Here is a 25457-nt window from a genome sequence, read left to right as displayed (position 1 = left end):
ATGGTCCTTGGAAAAGGGCCCCCTTGGTTTCCTGGGGTTGATGATCTTTCTTATGGCCTGCTGATACCAAGGCTAACCTTTCTACCAGCCAGTGATGTTGGGCTCAGTTTGGGCAAACTCCTTGAGCAAGCCAGAAGGAATGATAGAAGCTGTAAGATGTATTCCTAGGAACACCGTATTCTCAGTCATAGGCCTCATATTCTTCAAATCCAGTTTCAAATGGATTTTGGTAATTCGGCTCATTAGAAATTTTTATTTTAGTTCTGATCTTAATTACAGAGATCTCAGAAGACTGTTCTAAGAGGTGGTTAAACTATTTACAGTAGAATTTTTTTTTCAGAACTACAAAATACTCTGATAACATTTTTTAAATTCCAAATTTATAAAATTGTTTATGTTTCTACATATCAGATATTCAGTATGTTTCTAGCAGGACTGGCTACATAATTTGCAAGGTCACTTTTCATGGGTTATTAAGAATTTCAAAACGGTGACAGCAGAATATTAAAACAAAAGAGACTTGGGGCTGGGCGCGGTGGCTAACACTTCTAATCCCAGCACTTTAGAAGGCTGAGATGGGCAGATCACTTGAGCCCAGGAGTTTGAGACCAGTCTGAGCAACATGGCGAAACCCTGTCTCTACTAAAAGTATTTTAAAAATTAGCTGGGTGTGGTGGTGCGCACCTGTAATCCCAGCTACTTGGGAGGCTGAGGCATGAGAATCACTTGAACCTGAGAGGTGGAGGTTGCTGTAAGATGATATAGAGCCACTGCACTCCCGCCTGGGTGGCAGAGTGAGACCCTGTCTCAAAAAATCAAACAAAACAAAACAACAAAGATGCATCTGAGAACAGACCCTGTGCAACCACATAGGCTGAACACCCGTGAAACCAGCCCTGGTTCCAAGGAATAAAATCAATTTGAGCACCAGAGAACTTCTTCTCAATGCAGACAAAGGGGCATATGGTAGCCACGGGGTGGAGGTGGAGGCCCATCTGGATTTGAGTTGCACAAGCATCTATATCATTAGTAGGTAGTCAGTTCTTGGAAATTCAAATGAGAATTCAAAGTGAATTGATTTGAAAATTTTAAACACGCCATCTCCCATCTCCTTTGAAATGCAAGCAAAAATGTTTGGGATAGTGTGGGAAGGCATATTTGCATGCAATAGTATGAGAGCAGCATGTCTTCTGCATTCTAGCCTGGGATAAAAGGGTGTCAGGAATCTGGTAACTGTCATTGTATTTATCATCAGGAGCATCATCTACTAAGTGCCCAGAACTGTGCGAAGCACTTTAGCTACACTGTCGGATCTTTTGGACAATAATGTGAATACCCTTGGTTTAAGTGTTGAAGCAAGACATATTTAAGTAACTCATTGATGGTAACTTTTCAAATCATTAATCAAAATGCTTATCAAATTATTCCAGGTCTTATTTTCATTGTCTAGGATGAACAAACTTCGTAATGAGGTCTTGAGTAGGGTCTGAGTCCACAAATCCAGTTGAATCTAGACGTTTTGATAAAATGTTACCTGTGATTTCTTTGCATTCTACTCCAACCCTAATGTATGAAAAAGCAGATTAGTCAAGTGCCAAGGCAGTAACTAGAAGGAACAAAAAGGGCTGTCAGGAATATAAATTGAGAAAGTGAGACTCCTCCAAATAGCAGGAGACAGAGGTAAACTTCCATTGCAGGCATTCACTCATAAGCAGCTTCACAACATCCACACACAAATCTCTTCAGGTGTCGACAGTCTCCTTTTTCTAGCGCTTCTCCCAAATTGTCATTTAATCATGTGTCTAAACATTCTCTGAATATTGTCCTTTATAACCCAACTCCTGCTGCTTACTGCTTCATTTGTTAAAAGAATAATATTTTGATTCATCACAGGCATTCCTGGAACAGATCAGGATGTTACAGACATGGCCCTGTGGCTTTATCTCACAAATCAACTGCAGAAACACAGGATGAGAGGGAACAATTAGGCTTTTGGATATATGTCTCTAAGAAGATCACAACTTAGAAATGTATTTTTCAGAATGATACCATCTCAATGCACACAGTCACACTAGATGAAAGGAACCCTCTCTGTTTTAGGGATCAAATTCACTTATGAGTATTCAGATTTCTTTTTCACCCAACTATCACTTTCTCCCAACCCCAGCCCCAATTTAAGCTCCACTAGGACCCTGGAAAGTGAATACTGGACATGGACTCAAGAGCCAGATGGCTTAGGTCTGGATTCCAGAACTGCTGTTTACTGGCTGCGTAACCTTAACCTCTCTGTGCCTCAGTTTTCTCATCTCTAAAATGAAGACAATAATAGTACCCATGTCAGAGGGTTGCAGAGATGAGTAAATGGGTAAAGGTTGTAAAGCAATTAGAGCAGTGCTTAGCACATGACAAGCTCTGTATGTATTTATTGTTGCTAGTGTTTATAATCAATACATTTATTGGGCACTTACTGGACAGCAGGCATGATTCCCCATGCTGGGGATTCAGTTGTGGAAAAGAAAGATGAAGACCTTGCCCTCATGTTATTTAAGCTTTCATTCTAGTGGGTTAAGAGTAAATAGATAAGTGAATAAATGAATAGTGTCACATAAGGATAACTGATTTGAAAAACATGAAATAGCTTGAATGGATGTGGAGACCTGTTTTACCCTCAGTGGTCAGAGTAAAATTATCCTAAGAGGTAACGTTGAAGCTGACACTGAAAAAGCCAGAAGGAGAGAACACTGCAAAGGCCAAAGCTGCAAAGTGGTGACAAGTGGGTTTGGTTTGTTGGAGGAAGCAGTTGGAGGCCATTGTGGTTGGAATGTGGTAGACAGGAGAGCAATCAAGAAAGCAAGGCAGCTGGCCACACTGAATATTGCAAGTACAATAGATCACATCCAGCCCAGTTCTAAGTCTGGGATGAGACACTTCTGAATTGGTGAGAGGATCCACCTTCTTCTGAAAGCCACCAGCATCTCCTAATGCCACTGTTTCTGGATACGCTGGCTAGGACAGCGAGCCCATCACTGAGTTGATTCCTGAAGTGTAACCCCTGATTTTTTTTTTGTGCGACACTCCATCCTCATACACTCATTTTAGAAAAAGAAATAGCACAATATATTGGCATCATACTTGGCTTGATATCTTGTTTCTAATAAAAGATCTGTAATAGAAGTCTCAAAATGTCACGTTGCAATCTACATCCACCCTACAGACAACTTCTGCATTTCTCAAGGTTTTATTTTTAAATTGAATTTGTTGCCAATATTTTTTTTTTTTTTTTTGAGACGGAGTCTCGCGCTGTCACCCAGGCTGGAGTGCTGTGGCCGGATCTCAGCTCACTGCAAGCTCCGCCTCCCGGGTTCACGCCATTCTCCTGCCTCAGCCTCCCGAGTAGCTGGGACTACAGGCGCCGCCACCTCGCCCGGCTAGTTTTTTGTAGTTTTTAGTAGAGACGGGGTTTCACCGTGTTAGTCAGGATGGTCTCGATCTCCTGACCTCGTGATCCGCCCGTCTCGGCCTCCCAAAGTGCTAGGATATTTTTAAATGATAAGATTTTATATAAAATCTGGGTTCCTGCCTTCTTTAAATTAGAGTCAGAAAGCGGGGTCCCAGATTCCCATAAAGCAGCTATTGGCTTGAGCTGAGCAGCTGCTCCCTTTAGCCATAGTCCGCACTACTCTCTATTGCATCCCACCAGGTCTGCTTCATTCGTGTCCCTTCCCTGCTTGGTTCACTCCACTTTCCTGGCCTTATCAGCCTCCTGCCTTTTGCCTCTAATCTTACGTGTGTGCATTACCATGTCTGTGGTCAGACAGCATCCTTGGCCTTCTGGCCATTTGCTTGTCCTCTGAGTTAGGAGGTTGTGCACATGATGTCCATTTCCCTTGAGCCTTGGACCTTTCCTAAACAGATACCAACCACACTGAACCATCATTATTGAAGAAGCAGTGAGGAGCTACCTCCTTCTGAGGAGAAAAAGAGGAACCCTACTACAAGAGCTAATGAGTTCCAGTGCACACAAGTTGGGAGTGTTGTCTTTTTTTTAGAAAATAAGATTTCATGAAGCTTTAGGTTGCACCACCTACCTAATCTAGAAAATAAAGGAAGAGCATATCATAACAGTGTTAAGAGAAAGAGCAGAGAAAAGCAGAGGCCCCCATTACTAGTGTACAATACATTGAGAAGTGTAAATGCCAGCCTATAGAGAGACCCCCGCTGCAGGATCCCCCCAGGAGCTAGAGAGAAATTTCAATGTGAGCCAGTTATGCCAGGTATGTCTTTGCTCTGCCCACTGCACCACAATGCCCAGGGCAGGAGTTTGCATGTCCAGTGCATTCATGTTTTCAGAACAAAGGCAGTGACTTGGAGGAGGGAAACTGGGTCATGAATTAGGACTTGTAGCTTCTGGTCCTGGCTCACTGGCAGCCCTTGCACATCTTTTCTACTGTCTGGGGCCCAGCTGGGCCCAGTCGTTAAATGGGAATGATGTTACCCCTTATGACTTTCTGCTAGTTGGAGAATGGCAAAGGCATATGGAAATCTTTCACAGAGCAGATCCGTATTTCTTAAGATCACATGTAATTACAAAGAAGCAGTTTTGTTGGTATATATGCATGTACATATATGTATATCTCTGTGTTTGTGTGCACTTATCCTCTCTCTTTCTCTCTTTCATGAACACACATCTTAGATAATATTTGGGAGCTTAGTGGGTAGATGAGTCAGGGGTACCCAGAAGATATGGTTCCACGTTCCCATCTTTAATATCAGAAAGCTGGCCTCTGTTTGCCAGAAATGAACTTATGTCAGTAAGACTGGAGGGTGTGACCATCTGGAATGTGGATTCACATGATTTACTGTCTTTCCTGTACTTTCATTAAGTGCCAAACCCTTGAACCTGGTGTTATGGAGAGGCCTGAGTTCTCTATCAGTCCAAGCTAACCTAGTGCCATGTGATTTTAGTTATATAAACAATTTATTGCTCCATGACCCTATTTCTTACACTCCACTCAAGAGCCTCCATTTTGACTGCTCACACGGAGACAGAGGGCCCATGGCCATCCTAAGGCAGAAGAGCTAGCAGTGGTGTCAGTCAGGCACATGGAGGTATGTCCTGCTAGATTCAGCACAGACCACTGCTGTCACATCAGGCCAGGCAGCCCTGGGATAGGGAAAAAAATCCAATCATTTTCATCCCTCACGAAAGAAAAATACTAAAAATAAAAATCTACACCATGAAAACTAGCAAATATAAAAAATGGCAGCTATGACATGGAAAATGACAATTTTAGAGCAATTATAAACGAGAGGCAGAGAGCCATTAAAGTTAAGGCACTGTTATTAAAAGATGTGTTAATTTTCAGTTAAATTTTCTATAAAAGACCAATTAGTTTAAAAGGCTTGACAGCATTAACTGTGAAACATAAGCTCCGGTAATTATACTTTAAAAAAATAAAAAGAGGAGGATGCTCGGGCGGGTTGCACTAGCAGGCGCAGCGGGGCGTGGGCCAAGTGGGCTAGATGGCGCTGTGGGCTCAGGTTTCCCTGTGACAGTGCCTGGGTCCCTCCCCTGGCATTTCATGGTTTCCTCAGCGTCCTTTTACAGGACCTGAGAATCATCGAACTTTAGAGGCCAAGCGGGCCACCCTTGTGTTCTGAGCCAACTCTCAGAGATTAGAATCAGAACGCAGAGACACCGGGAGAGGGAATTGTCTAAATTGGTTGCATTGCTAGTTGATGGTTCTTTTGATAAACTCCCATTTTTTAAGTATGCTTTGTCTATCAGAAGTTTCACACATACTCTCATTTAACTCTAATCTATACATTTTTGTTTTGTTTTGTTTTTTCATCCCTGTTTTATGGATGAGGAATTCGAGGCAGAGAAAATTTAGGCAACTTTTTCATTGTTGTGGCTATTGGATAGCAAAGTAGGTATTAAAAGCCACACTAATTGGATTTGAAAGTCTGTACTCATAACCAGGGGGCCATGTTGCCTTAATCAGAAGAAGGGCTTCACTAGTCAGGTTTGGAACCTTGTCCTTGGCAGTGGGAAGAGGGACTCCTGTATTCCTTAGACTATACAGGTCGCCTGATCCTAGGCTCTGAACAGGACCCTAACTCAGCTGTCTTATGCTCCCCAATGCCCATGTGACGCAAGGATAGCCATTGAGAAGGTCTCTGCCTGAAGCATCCCTGAAGACTAACCCTGCCATATGTAAGAGCCTCCCAGAAGACTTCTAGCACAGGTTTCATGGTAAGGCACAGAAAAGACTGGCAGGACAAAAGCTTAGGAGGCAAAGGATCTCACCTACATGTCACAATCCTGCCTTTAGAATTTTGTATTTCTTCAATTCTAGCATTTATGTTAACCCAGAAAAATATGTGTGCCTTCTGGGTCAGGTGAGTTGTAGAGAGGTTTCCTCCACAGGAAGCGCCTTTGGTAATTGGCATTTGAAGTTCTAGCACCTGGTTTGCTCCATGATGCAGAAACAACCATCACCTATGCAGAAAGCCCCAGAGTGATGTTTAATTGCAGACTGCTGAATGCTCCGTGAAGTGCCTCCCCCAACCCTCATTCCCATCACATAAAGAAATTTCCACCCTCCGATATGACTGACTTGACACCCTTTTCCAGGGAAGGCATTGTCTTTCCACCAAATTATTCAGATCCCGAAGAGATAGGCGTGCAGAGCACACCCGTCAGCAATGCTCGGAGTCCTTCTCTGCATCCAAATATTGGGGTATCAAAACAGGAGCAAGAGCATCTGCTGGCAAAAATACATCATCATTCTCTGTCATCACAGATTCTGCTGCCCCACAGCTCTGCTCCTGGATGCCTTCATGGAAAAATCAAGGAGAGCCATCTGGGATGCAGTGCCAGCTCAGAGAGCAGACAATTATGCTCAGAGATATGAGTGGTCCCAGAGTTGTTCAGACACCTGTGAAACCCTGGGACTGACTTTGAAATTGTACCTGTTGATGAGCAATTCTAAAAGTCATGCACTCTTTGACTTTCACACAATTTCAGGCTAAACCAAGGCCTAACGATTAGTAGGTGCTCAATAAATGTCAGTGACTGATCAAAAAGATTTGGGTATAACTGATTTCAACACAGAATTGGGACCATGTTAGGGTCAAATCCCAAAGATTTGACAAAACAATAACCTCCCAGGCTGATCTTCTAGACTTATCATTGCAGTGGATAACCTATAGTGCCCTTCGTTTAAAAAAAACTGTGTTTTTATTAGAACAGTTATTCATACTTCTTGATGAAAATTTGGAAAGCACAGAAACATATAAAAGAAGACATATAAAGAAGAAACATATAAAAAGAAAAAGAAAACATATAAAGAAGAAAATATAAATGGCCTATGTTTCCAACACCAAGGACAAGCATGGTTAATATTTTGGTGTCTTTCCTTCTAAATGGATAAATACAGAAATATCTCATGTTATAGGTTGGTTATTTTTTCCCTTTTCAGTTAATATTTTATCCAGAGTATTTTATTATTTTCTTTGGTGTCATGATTTGCAGAGCCTCCATAGGACTTTATGAGACTCCATTCTGTGGATGCTCCAGAATCTATTTATCACTAAATTGTTGGCTATTTAGCTTTTTAAAATTTTTGTTATAGTAATGATTAATCCTATAATAAAAATTATTGTACTTAAATCTTTGAACAAGTAGCAACTTATTACGTTGAGGCAAATGTACTGGTTTTTTAAAAACATATATGGACATTTTAAAATGTCTTGATACATATTGTCGTGATATCTCCAAGAAGCAATTTTACCAGACTACACTCTCATCATACTGAGCCATCTCATGCATTATGGCAAGTGCTGATTGTTATTTTTCCTAGGAGGCCCTTTAATTGTGTTTATGATAGTTTTGAAGCGTATCAGTTTTTAATTTGTATGTAATGACGTAAATACATATTTTATATAGTGAATTCATAGCTTTTATGCGTAAAAAGTGCATGCTGAACATGAGAACTATCAAGCATCTTGAGATTAAACAGTTTGCTATATTTTTGTTTGTGGCTACATGTTTTACCTTTAAATATTTTGTAACATTTACTTTCTTTTTTATGGAAATTTAAATTAAATATATTTTCACAGCAGAAAATATATAAAATAAAATTATAGGAAAAAAACAAAATTATATCACTAAGAGTTAGCTACTAAGTAGAACTTTTATGTACTACTTACAGTTACATTCACATAAATATGTCTATCTGTTCAGTTATGCGTTATTTTTCCCTCTGGAAATCCCCAAAGCAGAGCATTGTGTACTTTTTGTAACACTTTATGGTAGAAATAAAAATGAGTGACCATAATAATAAACAGGATATCATTTTTCTGATAGTTTTCCATTAAACATTGAAGTTTTATATTTAAAAAATAACAATTTAAAAAGTAATAAGTGCATGATTTGTTATATTATGAAACAGTGTATATTATAAAGTTTAATAATAAAAATGATCTCTACATTTTATCAACATTTGATCATTGAAAACATTAAAAGGAATCATTAGTACGAAAAAGCCAATTAAAAATCATATTAAAACTTAAAACCCAGTACCATAAAGATTCAATATTTAAAAGTGGGTACTCTTAAAATTAAAATTTAAATACAGAAAGAGTTAATTTCCCTAGCCAATAGTTTTGCAGGTATGCATTTTTAACACGAATTGTGATTCATGGTGTTTTGGGGATCCTACTTTTAAAAAACATTTTGGTGTTATATAATTATTACCATGCCATTAAATATTATCTGAAAGCATAATATTCATGTCTGTACAATGTGAGTCATGCCAAGGAACCATTGCTTCATTATTACCATATTGTCGAAAACTTTTTATCAGAGAGCCAGTTCCCCCAAATCATTCATTGAGTAAAATCCCTTCCCCATGGTATGCAGTGCTTTTCGTATTATACTAAGGAATGGATCAGCAAACTTTCTTGTAAAGAGCCAGATGGTAAATATTTTCAGCCTTCAAGGGCCACATAGTCTCTGTTACAACTATTTAACTCTGAGTTTGTTAGCACCAAAGCAGCCCTAGACAATACATAAACAAATGGACATGCCTGGGCCCCAACAAAACCTTATTTTAAAAAAATAATGGATGACAGAGAAAAATTGGCCCGAGAGCCAGATTTGCCAACCTTTGTATTAAAGTCTTATAACTACTAAGCTATGGTTCTCATAAATCCATTCTGGTTGACCTTCTAATTTTTCACTTTGTCTACAATATTTGGTTAGGAAGTCTTTAAAATTTACTATACTACATGAGAGGACAATTTTGTATGACTCTTTCCAGGGGAAATTTAGCATAATTTTATCAAGTTTTAAAAAGTCCAATCCAAATCTGTAATTAGGCATATACCAAACAACAATTTTACTAGAAAAAAAATGACATTAAATGGCCCATTTACATGTTAAGGAACATGGAATTTTACTTTTTTCCTAATACTCTCCTCTGTCTCCTCATAGATGATTACTACTTTGCTTTTTGCCTAAAAACAATAGCGATTCTTATTCATGTCCAGTGATTGGTATTAAAGAGAGTATCTGGAATAATAGTGTTAATTCTCTTATGTATCTGACATTTTATTCTCCTTATTTCTAATTCTATTTGTGTTTTTTCAGTTATATTGTCATATGTTTCCTTATTTTTTCAAGGATTATTTCTTGAATTTAACAATTCACTAAATATCCTCTTGCTATTTAATTAACTGGCGCTTTTCATCCTGCTTTTATTTAAAAAAAGAATTCTTTTAATGCTTAATTTTACTTACTATAATTCTGTTGTATTTAATAATAGCATTAAAGGCTCTGAATTTGTCTCTATAGCATTGGCCTCAAGACATATTTTTATATGTCATTCTCAAATATTCTTTAATTTTAAAATATTCTGTATCCTAAGTTTGATTTCCATCTTGACCTAGTAGTTACAGGATACTTAACAAAACTTTTTTGGAAGTTCTGGAATATTTACTTTTGCTTCTATTACATTGTATTTAATTTTTAAAATGTAGATTATACAGCTTATATTCTGTTATATGTATTTAGATATGATGGTTTTGGCCATTGATCTTGTTTTTTTGTAATTGTTGTTAAAAAGTTTAGCAAAAATAGACTAAATCAAGCTGATTATATCCTCAATTTTCTTATCTTTTGATCTATTTGACCTGTAAAAGTTAAAATCAGTGATAGTGGGAATATTTCACATATTACCCTTAGTTCAAATTTATTCTAGTGTAATTCTAATTAGTTTTGCTTTCTATATTTCAGTTATAATATTTGTCCATAAAAAGTTAGAGCTTTATTGTGAGTGTTAACTATGAATATAAAGTTAACTCATCTAACAGAATAGTTTAAAATTTTTCTTTGAAGTATACTTTTTTCTTCCCTTTGTCTCTTTTTCAGATATCAGAGTTTGATTTTGATTTTGGCATTTGAACAAGTCTGAGAATCTTTGCCATTTTATAGGATCTTTTAGCTCATTTATGTTTAGTTATATAAGATAAGATACTATAGTCTTGCATTATGTTTTTTACATGCTTCTATCATAATTATGTGTTTTATGATCCATCTTTTGGTATGTGGACTATATTTTATATGCTTATTTTCTTTAGTGTAAACTTTCCTTCTATTTTTAACTCTAGTTAGTTGTTACCAGCCATTCTATAGATGTATTTTCTAAGTATTATTGTCTGGAAAAATTTAATGATTCTTGATTCCTCCTTGTATAAGATCAGGCAATTTTCATGCCTTTACTTCCATCATCATCTCTATTTCATCTCATTTTTCTGACTTTAAAACATAATTTTAGCAATACTATATTAATAGCTAATTTTTGTCTTTTTTAATAATTAGTTTTGACATTTGCATTCCATTTTGTAATAATATGTACAAAAATCTTTTACAATTCTGTTTTAAATATATTTTACCAGTAAACTAAATTTGCTCATATTTTAGTTATTAAGAGTTTAAAATTATCTTTAAGGAAGCTAATTTTTGTTCTGAGTACTTAAAAAAATTAAATCAATGCTTATGTATGCAAAGAGTCAAAAAATATTTCATTTGCCTTCACAAATTATTGGCAATTTAGCTATATCTAGAATTTTTGGAACAAATGTGTCCTGCTAAAATTCCTTTGACATTCCTCTTACATTTTCTAGAGAAGCTTCATGCTAGCCTCATATTATACTTGTATTTCTTACAGCATTGTTTTAGGTCATTTTTATTCTTCATTTAATATTTTAAATTCAAATATTCACTGAGTACAGGTCTAGGAATTGGCCACATTAAGTTGGTAAATGCTTTTGATCTGCATCCTAGATTCATTTCCCAGCTCAGGACAGGTTATTTTTATTTGTTTGTTTGCTTGTTTTACGTGCTTGCATTTTGTTTACAATTTTGATTTGTAAATACTTACTATTTGTCACTTGACCTCTGTTGTCTTTTTCTCAATATCAATCAGCACTCTTATTTTTAAAAATCCCTATATCTTTCTTTATTTAGCTTAGAACTTCCTAGTTTTACTTCCATATCACTAATTGTGTGTGTGTGTGTGTGTGTGTGTAATTTTCGCCTCTAATATTTATGACTTCTCAGATTAAAAAGTTGGCCATTGCACATTTAGTTATCTTTTAACTATTTCTTTTTAAAAAATGAAACACAATATACCATACAACTCATCCATTTAAAGTGTGTGATTCAGTGGGTTTTTTTTAGCATATTCACAGACATGTACAGCTATCACTACAGTCAATTTTAGAACATGTTCGTGGCATCAAAAAGAAACTTTGTATTTTAGTTATCCTCCCTTCCCCTACAACTCTACCCACCACCCCACCAGCCCTAAGCCACCACTAATCTACTCATTATTTCTGTAGATGTGCCTATTCTGGAAGGTTGGGAATAGGTTTGACTGCTCCTCTTGTTGGCAAAGGCCTCATGTCTCTGATATGAGGCCAAAATGTTTATCATTGCTTCCTGGGCACCAAACATGTTTCTCAGTACAATGTTTTCGAGGTTCATACATATGTTGTAGCATGTATCATTACATCACTTCTTTTTGTGGCCGAATAATACTCATTGCATGGATATAATACATTTTGTGTATGCATTCATTAGTTGATGGAAATTTGGGTTATTTTCACCCTTTGGGTATTATGAATAATGCTGCTATAGACATCTGTGTACACGTTTTCATGTGGACATATATTTTTATTTATCTTGGGTATATACTATAAGAGTGGAATTTCTGGGTCATATAGCAACACAATGTTCAAACATATGAGGAACTGCCTCGCTGTTTTCCAAAGTGACTGTACCACTTTACATTCCCACCAGCAGTGTGTGAGAGTTCTGGTTTCTCCTTATTCTCACCAATTCTTGTTATTATCATCTGTCTTGTTTATTACAGCTATTCTAGTAGGTGTAAAATGATATCTCATTGTGGTTTTGATTTGCATTTCTCTGATAACTAGAGCTGTTGAGCCTCTTTGTATAAGTTTATTAACCATTTTTATATCTTTTTGGAGAAATGTTTAAGTCTTCTGCCCATTTAAAAAATTGGATTATCTTTTTTTGTTGAGTTATAAAAGGCTTTTTAATACTGAATATTAGACCCTTATCAGATATATGATTTGCAAACATGTTCTCTCATTTTGTAGGTTGTTTTTTTCACCTTTTGGATGGTGTCCTTCAAAGACAAACATTTTTTAAATTTTTATGAAGTCCAATTTAATTTTTTTTTTTTTTGTAGTTTATGCTTTTTGTGTCATGTCTAAGAAACTATTGCCAAATCAAAGGTCATAAAGATTTACTCCTATATTTTCTTCTAAGCATTTTGCAGTTTCGGCTTTTTACATTTAGATCTTTGACCCCTTTTCAGTCAATTTTTGCATATAGTGTGAGGTATAGGTCCCGCTTTATTCTTCTGCATGTGGATACCCAGTTGTTGCTATGCCATTTGTTTAAAAGACTATATTAATTTTTCCATTGAAAGGTCTTGGCACCCACACTGAAATTAATTGATCATAACTGAATGAGTTTATTTCTGGATTTTCAATTATTTTCCATTGGTCTATAGGTCTATCCTATGCCACTACTATGCTATCTTGATTACTGTAGTCTTGTAGTATGTTTTGAAACCAGGAAGTATGAATCTTCCAACTTTGTCTTTCTTTTACAAGACTGTAAGATTGCTTTGGCTATTTTGGATCTGTTGCCATTTTAGAGTCAATTTTTCCATTTTTACAAAAAAATGGACTTTGTGATTTTGATAGGCATTACATAAAATCTGGAAATTGGGGTAGTATTCGATCTTAATAAATCAAGTCTTCCAATCCATGAACATGGGATGTCTTTCCATTTATTTAGGTCTTCTTTAATTTCTTTCAGTAATTTTTTTGTAGTTTTCAGTATACCAGTCTTGTTCCTCCTTGGGTACATTTATTTCTAAGTATTTTATTCATTATTTTTCTGAGACAGAATCTCACTCTGTCTCCCAGGCTGGGGTGCAGTGGCATGATCTCAGCTTACTGCAACCTCTGCCGCCCCGGTTTCAAGCAATTCTCCGGCCTCAGCCTCCTGGAGATCTGGGATTATAGATGCCCACCACCATGCCTAGCTATTTTTTTTTTTTTTTTTTTTTTTTTTTTTTTTTTTAGTAGAGACTAGGTTTCACCACGTTGGCCAACCTGGTCCCAACTCCTGACCTCAAGTGATCCTCCCACCTTGGCCTCCCAAAGTTCTGGGATTACAGGTGTGCACCACCATACTTGGCTGACCTCCCATTTTCTACCACATTGAGTTTAAAATCCTTTGCTTGGCTTTTAAAGCCTTGAGTTCCCCACCCCTCAAAGAAAAAAGAAAAAACGATTAAAAAGTCAGAGGAAGGTTGGGAATAGGTTTGACTGCTCCTCTTGTTGGCAAAGGCCTCATGTCTCTGATATGAGGCCAAAATGTTTATCATTGCTTCCTGGGCACCAAACATGTTTCTAAGTGCTTCATGGGTAGGTCATAGAGCCATGCAGCAATCTATTATTACATTTTACAGATCACGAAACGGAGGCACAAAAATGTTAAATAACTTTCCAAAGTCACACAGCTTCTGAGAGACAAAGTCAGCATAAAACCCTCAGCCCAATTCTAGATCCCTGGTTCCCATAACCTCTCCAGCAACATATCCTACTTTAAGTGTCCTTTTCCTGCTTCTGTGCCTATGGGCATCTCTTAACTCTGAGCCTAAATTTCCTTTAGGGTCTGGCAGGCTATCGATAACATTCCTAGTTTCTTTTGCAGTTGGAATTTTGTATCACATTGGGGTGTTTTTGTAAGTATTTCAATAAGGAATGTGAATCCAGCCCCACTAGCAACTATCATCTTAATTCAGAAGTCCTCATGGAATTCTGTGAATATAAATTTGGTTTTAGTGACTGCATTTATTTTACAGATGAGAAAAATCAGAGCCCAGAATGACTAGGCAACCTCCAAGACATAGAACTAGTTAGCAAACCTGAGATGGGAACTTGAGCTCACCCTTACTTGGTTTGTTCCCTACTATGCCTTGCCAGGTAAACTCTCTAAGAAGTTGCTGAGGTACAATTGCATTTTTCCTTACCTCTTTCCAAAGTACATCCTCAAAAGCCACAGGCAAACTTTGATTTGAGTTTTTTAGCCTGCTTGATTTCTACTTACATAGGAAAATGGAATGCACACCCTTACCTGAAAATTTCTCAAATTAGGCTGGTGACAAATATCTTTTAAAGCTCCTTTACTTGACATCCTATTAATTTTTTTGAAACTCCCATTGTTTTGTTCCTGACAGATCTGTTATGTTTCAGATGTGACACAAATGTACACTTAGAGGGAAACTTCTTTAATAAGTGATATTTGCCTCAGACTACTGAGGTTATTTTAGAAAACAAAAGCCAAAGTACACTTACCAGGACATTCACCTTGTCATAAATTTATCTGGCATATTTAATTGATCGAGATTTCTGGGTTAGACAGTTATCAACGCATGTGATAAATTGTTGAGCGTGCGGCATTAATGAAAGGTTTTGCCATTGTCATGGGGAGAAAGCTTCCTGGCACATGGGTGACAGGACCTCAGAGACAATGCTGCTTGGGTTAGCAGCTGGGGCAGGCTGCATTTTATTACATGTGTCCAGAGTCTCATAGTAGACATGTAGACTTGAGGAGGGGGAGGCAATATTTGTATCCCTACTAAAACCAATTATGGTAAACACTAATTATTCAGATTTGAGCTCTTTACTAAAAATCCCCTGAACTGGGTTTTTTAAGTCAGGCTGTCATGGCAGAGCCAAGCAGGAGAGAAAATAATGGAATAATTGGAGGCTGCTGTCTTTTCACTTCCCACATAAAATTATTTGAAGCGACAGGCCAGAACTTTAAACAGGAGATACCAAGAAAAGTTGTAATTTGGATGTCGGCTGTCATGACTTTAGGGTGTTTGCTTAAAGGACTTTCCCCCCACTTTCTCTCCTTCCCTAGACATACTTCAATGACAATATCCTCACGCTGATACGGACCCTGGTGACCGGAGGAGCCACACCGGAGCTGGAAGCTCTGATTGCTGAGGAGAACGCCCTTAGAGGTGGCTACAGCACCCCGCAGACACTGGCCAATAGGGACCGCTGCCGAGTGGCCCAGTTAGCTCTGCTCGATGGGCCATTTGCAGACTTAGGGGTGAGTCCACAGCACCGTGGTCACCTGAGCTTGCTGTTTGGGAAAAGCTTGATCCTGAAGAATGTGGTGTCAGATGTGACAAGCTAGGCATCTGTCTTTTCTCCTTCCTATTGTAGATAACTGTAAGAGGTGATATTTATGGTTTACTCTGTATCAGGCACTTTGTTCTATGCATAAGTCGTTCATTTTAATCTTCATAGCAACCCTTTGATGTAAGTTCTAGTATCACACCTTCTAAGTCAACTGAGGCCCAGAGAGAATGAGCACTGGACCTATTGGGAATTTGCACCAAGGCATCCTGGCTTCAGAGCCTGTGGGCTTTCTCACTCCTTGGTGTTCTCTTCACGTATCCTCTGCACGAGGTGGGAGGCAGCAGGTGATTCCAGCATGCAGCCAAGGTTGGGAAATATTTCCACAGGCTCTTAGCATAGCTTAGGGATACTCAACCCAACTATACATTAATAGCACATGGAGGTGGCCAGCCTCATCCTGCAGGTTTCTTAGATTTTATATGTGAGTATGACCCAGGCACTGGTGGTTTTCAAAGCACCAGGGTGGTCAGTAGTCAGATGTATCCAGATACACCAGCCAAACAAACAGAATCTCATGTGGATCCTTTAATGCTTGGAATTCAAAACCTAGACCTTGTAATTTCTGAGACTGGACCCAGTCATATTCCCTCGGGTCCTCCCTGTGACAGAAGTGGCCAGCATCTCCCTTCTGATTCCATGCACCTGCCTAGCGTAGGCACTGTGACAGAAGTGTAGTGTCTTTGCCCTTATTCCCAGCTCAACCCCACAGATGCATTTAAGAGATGCAGCCATATTCATAGAAACTGATAAACCTGTTACGCAAACGATAGTGTCACCCAGAAAGACTAAATAGTGGAAAAGGAGCCAAGGAAAGGATCTGTCTCTGTTTTTTTCTGAAACAATGCTGCATACTTGCCCCATATTTTAGTTTGATTATGGGCTGGGACCTATGTGAGACTAGGCTTTTTTTGAAAGGGAAGTTTCATAGCTAGTGGCTCTTTATACCTATCATTTACTTATTGATGCACTTGATTAGGATAAAGACTTTAGATAATGGTAAGCTTTGGTCCCATCTGTGTTCTTTAGTATGAGACCAATATGAGAATTCCAGTGATTGGAAGGACGAAGACAGTCATTTTATTCCCAGTGAAGCCGTCCCGCAGTGCCCAGTGCCCTTCATGTAGTACTGTTAACATCTACCTGAAGCCACCTGGCTGCTGAAGCCAGCATTTCCAAGTGGATGCATTTGCTTTCACTTTCTGCATCAGGCCCCAGACCCTGGGAAGGTGGCTGTGAATTGATCAGAACTGCGAATCCCAGTTATTCAGCCTGCAGGCCCCTGGCTCCTGGGGAAACACATTCTCTTCCATCCTTGCCATCTCTGAGGTCTGTAAATTGTGCTTTTCACAGGGTCCTTACCTGAAAGAGTCTGTCACCATAGGACCTGGTGGGGTCCTCCTCCTCGCTGTGGTTTTCATTATCACTCAGGCAGTTTTGACAACATGATCCTATCACGGTGGTTACAGCTGAGATGGGGCTGAACATAATCACCATTTTGCAGAGAAGGGTTCATCTCCTCACCTGAGCATGCATCTGAGACCGTCAAGCTTTACACTTTCACTTCAAGTGAGGGAGAAGCATTATCTCCTTAGAGCTTTCAAACCCCATTGCTACAGGTGGAAAACTGGAGAGACACCAGAGGAAAGCCCCATTGTTACCTGATCCCTAAAAATCACACATATTGTCTGTAGTCTGTTACCCATGTTGACTTCTTCCACTGCCGTCCCTTGGCACATGGACCCTCCAACTTGGGAGACACCAAAACAAGCTTTGATGAAAAGACCCTTTTCCATGCTGGCCCTTGATTTTCAGGCAAATAAAAAGGATGTTTCTCTCTGTTCTGTTGCTGTCTCCCAGGATGGTGGTTGTTATGGTGATCTGTTCTGCAAAGCTCTGAAAACATATAATATGCTTTGTTTTGGAATTTACCGGTTGAGAGATGCCCACCTCAGCACCCCCAGTCAGTGCACAAAGAGGTGAGTATTGGTTTCAAATCTGCCCTCCCACCTAATCACAGAAACAATAATCCCCTACTGTAAAGGCAAAGGTCTGTATACATCTCCCCAACTTGCAAATTACCCTGCCCATATTAAATGTGGCACTGAGTTTGGAGGTGATGGGAAGCATTTTTCTATAATTACTAATAGTGGATGTAAAGACATTTTGGTAATAATTCAAGTTTTGTATTAATAGAATAATTCCATCACCCAATTACAAAAGTCTGAATACAAACATCTCTCCCAAACTCCAGCTACTAGGATACATCTGTTGGTATCTAATATAGAGATACATCATTTCACATTGCTAGTGTTTAAGATAAGTTTTTTTTTTTTTTTTTTTTTTTTGAGATGGAGTCTTGCTCTGTCGCCCAGGCTGGAGTGCAGTGGTGCAATCTTGGCTCATTGCAACCTCTGCCTCCTGGGTTCAAGCGATTCTCCTGCCTTAGCCTCCTGAGTAGCTGGGATTACAGGCACACACCACCACACCCAGCTAATTTTTGTGTTTTTAGTAGAGACAAGGCTTCACCATGTTGGCCAGGCTGGTCTCGAACTCCTCACCTCAAGTGATCCACCCACCTCGGCCTCCCAAAGTGCTGGGCTTACAGGTGCGAGTCACCACACCCGGCCCTAAGACAAGTGGTTCTTCTGCCATATCTTAGAATCCTATATTTTTACTTCATATATTTTAAATTGACTCACTTTTTAACTTTTACATATTTATTTTTGAGATAATTGTATATTATCACCTTAAGCAGAAAAAATAACAGTCTAGATGTGCTAATTATATTTTTCTCATATGCATTAAAATAAATTCATAGCAGGCAAAAATTAAAAGTACATCCTGGAATTACCAAGATCAGTGAGTTTGCATAATATACCCAAGGCAACAGTGCTGCAGAAACAAGTGTTTCTCATCCCTGCTTGCATAGTAGAATCACCTGGGGAGCTTTTAAAAAATATTCTGATTACTCTAATTTAACTGGTCTGGAAGGAAGAAAAAAATCATATATATATTTTAAAATATATAACAATTTTATATATAATACCCAGGGATTATAATGTATAGCCAGAATTGAGAACAATTGCTATAGACCAGTGGGTTCTCAAAATTTAGCCAGCATGAAACTCACCTGCAGAGCTTGTTCGACTACAGATTGCTGGACCCCATCCTCAGCACTTCCAATTCAATAGGGGTTGCTTAAGAACTTGCATTTCCTAGTTCCTAGGTGATGCCGAGCTGTGTGGCCTGAGGACCACACTTTGTGATCCACTGCTCTAAATGAAACAGGGTGATCATCTTAGTCACATTTGCTGTTGACCAAAGAAAGCTCCAACTCATTGTGAAGAACAACAAAGTAGTGCTGATAAGTAGGCAGGGTTCTTAGATTCTTCCATGTGAATTCCAAATTCCAAATTCTCCCACCAAAATAGATTTTAAAAGGTAAAGAGCGAGAATATAGTCTAAGGAGACACTCTGTAATAGTAAACAAAGATCTTGTGATGTATATCTGGGATTGTCCAAAAATTCTGGAATGAAAGTTGCATCACACTTCATGAAACCTCCTGAGGCTGGGCTACTTGGAAGTGACTTTGACCTTGGATAGAAAGGTACGTGTAGACCACGAGAAGCAAAGTTTGGTCCTTCCATTACTGGTCCTAATTCCACATCTCTGCCTGGGCTCCTGGCTGGCCTCCTTTGTTGAGTTAAACAGAGGAAGTTTTCATTTAACAAGGAAAAGAATGTTTAAGGCCTCGGACCAGCTAGAAGTGCAGCTTCCAGATCCTCTGAAAGTCCAGAGTAACCAGGCCATTGCTTTTGGTTCAGGGAGGGTTGAATTCTCTACTCAGTTACTCTCGGGCGGTGACATCTCTGCTTTTCCTGTCCAGGTATGTCATCACCAACCCCCCCTATGAGTTTGAGCTCGTGCCGACGGACCTGATCTTCTGCTTAATGCAGTTTGACCACAACGCCGGCCAGTCCCGGGCCAGCCTGTCCCATTCCTCCCACTCGTCGCAGTCCTCCAGCAAGAAGAGCTCCTCTGTTCACTCCATCCCATCCACGGCAAACCGACAGAACCGGCCCAAGTCCAGGGAGTCCCGGGACAAACAGAAGTACGTGCAGGAAGAGCGGCTTTGATATGTGTATCCACCGCCACTGTGTGAAACTGTATCTGCCACTCATTTCCCCAGTTGGTGTTTCCAACAAAGTAACTTTCCCTGTTTTCCCTTGTAGTCCCCCCCTTCTTTTTTTTACACATATTTGCATATGTATGATAGTGTGCATGTGGTTGTCATTTTTATTTCACCACCATAAAACCCTTGAGCACAACAGCAAATAAGCAGACGGACCAAAAGTTATTTATGATTCTAGGGGAAAAATAACCCAAAGGCATGCTCCAGACATAAATAGCTCACTGCAGGAACGAGTTCACAGATTAGAAGGGAGCCCTTGTGATCAATGTCAGTTAGGCAGAGCAAGTTTATTTAATGTAAAAGAAAAGTTGATTCTGATTTATCAGGATTATCAGGGTGCTTTGGGTTTTGATTTTGTTGTTGTTGTTGTTGTTCCTTTCTTTCTTTTTTTATACACACAATAAGTTAGCACATGTTTATTTGAAATAAGCAACCAGACAGCAATGAAAACATATCGATTGTTTCCAGTCTCTGGGCCGAAGTATTGCGAAGCATTTGAAAAGCTTTCACAATTTGTGTAGATGATTTTGAAGGACTTGCTTGTTGCAAGAGAACATCAGAGATTTTTTTAGTTACTCACCAAGGCCTTTTGTCCCAGAGTCAGTTCCCTCTGGGAGTTCTTATGAACATTTCTCACCTTAATGTGGAGGAAAGAATAGTATTCCAATCATGGATGTATCAAATTCTAGTCATTTAGTTTAAGTGAAAAGAGGTTTGATTGCATATTAAATTGTTATTCTGTCTCCTTATGTTGCCATATGAATAGTTAGTTTTTTTCTTTCACTTTTGACATTTGGGATGAAAAGCCATATGTATCATAAATATCAGATGTAAGTCATTAAAAACTGCCTTCCTGGGACTTTCACATCTTTTAAAAGGTGAATTACTTACCTTATGTACAGAATAAATAATGCTCAGGAAAGAGCAAGTATTTTTCCATGTATCCTCAGGGGATCCTTTTACTCCCCTTTGTTTGATTAGTTAGGGCCCCAATGCCAGGTAGGAGGAAGGGCTGGGGCAGAGTGAGAGGAAGACAAACCCAGCTGCAGATCATGTTTTTCTAGGAGCCGACATGCTAAATAAATTAGAATGTAGGAGGATCAGCCACAGTTGACTCAACAAAGACAAAAGACAGCCACCACCTTCAACTGTTGGCACAGCTGCACGGTGCTGGCTGTCCCAATGCAGAAAGCTGGTGGGAAAGAATTCCTCATCATCACTTTAGTTAATGTAGCCAATTTAGGCAGGGTAATGACGACAATAGAGAGCTGCTCTTTGTCATTATGAGACGTGGGATGAGAAGAGTGCAACAGTGAGCCAAACATGTTTTGGTATAGTTATTTTTTCTTTTGTTTTTGTTCTTTCTTTTTTAACACTTAGTAAGCATGAGAGGAGAGGTAGAAAAATACCCTTTTTTCAACATATAGTTGTCAGATGCTTTGTGCATGCAAATTATGCTTTAGGCAGTGCGGTAGTTCTTAAAAATTGGCCAATTCACCATAACCAATTTCTCTTATGGATGGACTAGGCTGGTATATACATATTTGAACAGTTTGCTTTAAAGAATTCCATCAAATAGAATAGGGGTAAAAGGGAGGAGGAAAACATGTCACAGCTGTACCATCTCTAAAAAGGTGTTTTTATGGTGAATGTTTTGGATCTAGATTTTGGATCCCTCGTCCCCTCAAGCATGATAGTTTTGGAGATTTGCTTGCTGTGTGAATTGACAAGCACTTTTACTGACAAATGGTGAGGCTCTGTCAGAACCTCCACCCTCCCCCGCACCAAAGACAGGGGCAGCGTAGTATTCAAACCAGTATTGTGATGGGGAATAATTGTATACATGTAAATTAACAAGCCCTATGAGTGGAAGAGTTTTTTCAAATTATTTTTGTCTTTCTATATATTGATTTATATTATGTATAACTATCTCTTATATAAAACTATATATATAACTATATATATATAACTATATATATATATAACTATATATATGTATCCCCTAGTATTGGATCATGAAGAGCTCTTCATGCATTCTTTGCAAAGGAGGTTATAAAGTTACGCCCTCAGAACATTTATAACTATAAGAATGTGCCAGTTAAAGTGCTCAACAGGAAATATGACAGTTTAAAAGCATTGTAAAACTCACATAGCTTACTTCTCTCTCTAAAGTGCAACAAGGATGAATAGAATGGGCCAAGGTATGACAATTAATGGTTCTGCATGACCTAGCCACTGCTGGGGGTTTTCTTCTATAACGTTGTCCTTGTGAAAACTTTTGTGAAATTAAAAAAAAAGGAGTTACAAATTTTATTCTGTTATTGGTTTGTTTATTTTTATTTATATTGTTCTGTTTGTGGTTTTATTTATTTTGTTTTGCTTCCCCCCCCCATCCTTTCCCTCTCCTTTTCCCTTCCTTCTTGTCTTCCTTCCTTCTTCCACTTTCTAAATTGCTCAGCGCAATGAGGCTGTGCTGCTGCTATTGCTAGATTCCTTAGAGTTTGTTTTGGTGTTCTTGGGTGTGGGGTTGGGTAATTTGGGGGGAACTTCTCTTCATCTGGCTTGCCTTTTAATCTGCACGTGGCCTCCCTGCCCACCCTGGTACCTTGCTCCAAGTCCGAAAGCATTTTCCCATCAAGAAACCCAGCTTCCTTCACTTCCCCCATTGCCACCCCCCAACCCCAGTCCCCACATCGGTCTGTTCACATCTCTGTGTTCATCTTGGCAAGACCAACTCAATCAAGTGATGATACCAGTTGATAAACTTTTCTGGAAAACATTTACAGCTATTCCATTTGGCAAACCTGCTTCTCTGTCAATATTTCATCCTCCTTTTATTTAAACCAGGAGGGTTATTAATGGCAAAAGCATTGGTCTTCTTTATGCTTGATCAGTATGACTCAAATTAAAAGTGTTCTGCTGTGTATATCAACTCAACAGCCCACACCCAGTTATCTGGGAGCTGATGGTTCAGTCACTGTATTACCCAAATCTCTCCTGCCACCTGCCTTTCAGACATTTGTTAAATCCCAACCAGAGATTGGGCAGATAGAGAGAAGTAAATCCAAAGTGCATTTTATACACAATCTGTTAGCAACTCCAATGAGATGATATTGTGATGGGAATGGAATGGGAACAGACTATGATATGAGATGGAATTTTGAGGTTTTCCTAGACTTTGGGCACACAGTCATGCCCCAGGGGTAGATAATTGAGAATTGACCATATTTGACTGGTGTTAAATTTGATGATGGAGAAGGATCATTATTACTTCAATTTTATTTGCCAAAATTACTATATTATACTTTCCTTAATAGAGTGAAGAGTCTCCTCCATTGTTTTCTATTTGACTCAAAACTTCCCCTTCTTCTTTCAGTAGAACATACGCTTACCTAGGAAGTGGGCATACAAGTTTCTTATTATTATATCTCTTCCTGTTCACTGCCCCCTGCCCCTCACCACAAAAAAAAAAAAAAAGAAAGAAAGAAAAGAAACAAGGAGGTAAGGGTAGAAAGTGAGAGTTCTTTGAAAAGAAAGTACATACATGTAAAAAGTTAGGAACTCTGTTATCTGCATCATTCTAGAGGAGAAGAAATTTGTAAGCCATTTAGTCCAACTTGCTTTGGGCTTTGAAAGGGGTGAACAATAAGTAGGCTGGTAAACCAGAAGGCACGGTGAAGCCTTCTCAGTCTCAACACTCGGGTGATCATGGCATCATCACTGTCCCTAAAGTCTGCTACTCAGGGTTCTTTCCAAGGCCAGTTCAAATGGATAGAGAAAGCTAGACCCTTATACATGCAGTTAAACTTCTGCCACAATTGGGAGAGGTTTCAAATTCTGTTCTGAATATTAAAGATTATGACCCAGATCCTTACCGTAGGTGCTCAATAAATATTTGATATAAATTGACTTTACATATTTTATACCTTTAACCATTTTCTATATTACTCTTGTCCCCTTGTTTATTTTTTAAAAAAATATGAGTGCCTCTACATGCCTCATGATGCTGCTGTGCCGGTGCCACTTTCTCAAGCTGGTCACACGGCTTCCGAGAATGGGGAATAGCCCTGTAAGCTCAATGAGTAGAGAGACCGACTATGCCTCTTGGCAGCATTGTCAAGATCCCAGATGACCAGAAAAACCTTTTGCCTGGCTCTTCTGCAGCATGGGAAAAGCCTAAAGGTGTCTGCATCCCGATAGAGACAATTAAATCAACCTGCCAGGTTCCTATAGCAACAGGCTCCTTGAAGGAGAAAGAGGAGAGTACAGAAACTCCAGGGCCTGTGGAAGTAAAGACAGGGTAAAAATCAATTTCTCAATCAGCGTCTTTCAGCCCATCCCTGCTTTGTCACAATATGATAAAGAAGTAGCTGTGGGCACCTGTCACTACACTGGCTGACTGTCTCCCATGCAAGATTGCATGCCCATTGCAACCACTGGAGGTGAGAGGGATTATCCCCTGCCACCCGAAAGGGATTAGTGAAGAATCTGTCCTCAGGGTGTTGGCTGGACCAAGGGCCACAGAGGAGGGCTGGAAGAGCTGTTTGCTCAAAGAATGGCAGAATCAGACTTTCAGAAAAGAGACAGAGTCATGGTAGCCAATTGCAAAGAAGTGAGAAGGTTTTTCATAAACGGTAACTGCTTTTGTTCTGGTACAAATAATTTGTATCTCTATGAAATAGGCATACTTTGCTCACAGACAGGAGAGGAGGTAGTATGTGTGGGTGGGGATAGTGGTGGCATCAGGGTTTGCTGGGCAGAGGAAGTGTGCCAGGCTGCCTATCACAAATGCAGGACAGGAAACCACACAGCATTACCCTTGAAGGTCGAAGCTTCTTGTTAGCCCTTACTGTTCTCCATAGTTGTCTCTCTCCAAACAGAATCTTTTCTTTTTGAGCCTTTTCTCTCTCAACCTCAGCTTGTGGTGTAGTGAGAAGAGGGCCAATTATTCCAAATGCTTTTGCTGTATCATTGTCTCCCCTTTTCTGCAATCTTCTCTAGGGAGTAGTTCTGTGAAAAGGCTAAAGCCCATGGCACTGACAACCCACAGAGCCAACAGAGAAGCTCAGTTCTCACAGTGCAGCCTGTTTCTTCCTCTGCTGGTGGCAGCTCAGTCAGCCTAGCTCTGGGGCCCTTCCCTGCAAGAGCCCAGTCCTCCAGGGTGACCTGCAGCCCTGTGGCAGGAGGAGGTTTTGACCCTTTAAACCCTGTGGTCTCAGTGATGAAACTCGAAATGCAAGAAACCGATGGCTTGCAGATGGGATAGGAGGCCTGGTGAATCAAATGCAGTATTTCAAAGGCATAGAGGCACCCTGGGAGGGGAGAAACCCTAAGCTCCCCAGAAATAACACCAGGTTACCTATTCCTCTCCTTTACCTTCAAAATGAAGATGACCAACCAAATCCCCCTCTGTCACCTCTGCTGCCACATCTGTGTTCT

General features: G+C 39.3%; 1 protein-coding gene and 1 long non-coding RNA gene across 11 annotated transcripts in view; one reads left to right on the top strand and one right to left on the bottom strand.

Moving 5' to 3' along the window:
• Positions 1-19526, bottom strand: part of LOC117082815 — an 87690-nt gene extending 68164 nt beyond the window's left edge. Inside the window, exons 1-2 of the long non-coding RNA XR_004436788.1 lie at positions 18956-19526; positions 6621-6839 (exon numbers count right to left, since the gene is read on the bottom strand). This is a non-coding gene — a long non-coding RNA (uncharacterized LOC117082815). The remainder of the gene's footprint in view (positions 1-6620; positions 6840-18955) is intronic.
• KCNMA1 (potassium calcium-activated channel subfamily M alpha 1) overlaps positions 1-25457 on the top strand; it is a 781341-nt gene that overhangs the window by 743626 nt on the left and 12258 nt on the right. For 6 of the 10 annotated variants that reach the window (XM_033209826.1, XM_033209813.1, XM_033209812.1 and 3 more), the window contains 3 exons: positions 15539-15733; positions 17683-17801; positions 19713-19937. In XM_033209826.1, the coding sequence (XP_033065717.1) occupies positions 15539-15733; positions 17683-17801; positions 19713-19937 (539 nt within the window). Of the gene's footprint in view, positions 1-15538; positions 15734-17682; positions 17802-19712; positions 22332-25457 lie in introns of those variants that run through there. The other 4 variants (XM_033209827.1, XM_033209828.1, XM_033209815.1 and 1 more) reach the window with 3 other exon arrangements.

This window comes from Trachypithecus francoisi, unplaced genomic scaffold, assembly GCF_009764315.1.
Source record: "Trachypithecus francoisi isolate TF-2019V2 unplaced genomic scaffold, Tfra_2.0 Lachesis_group9, whole genome shotgun sequence".
NCBI classification, from domain to species: Eukaryota; Metazoa; Chordata; class Mammalia; order Primates; family Cercopithecidae; genus Trachypithecus; species Trachypithecus francoisi.
This window is presented reverse-complemented; position numbering and strand designations above follow the sequence as displayed.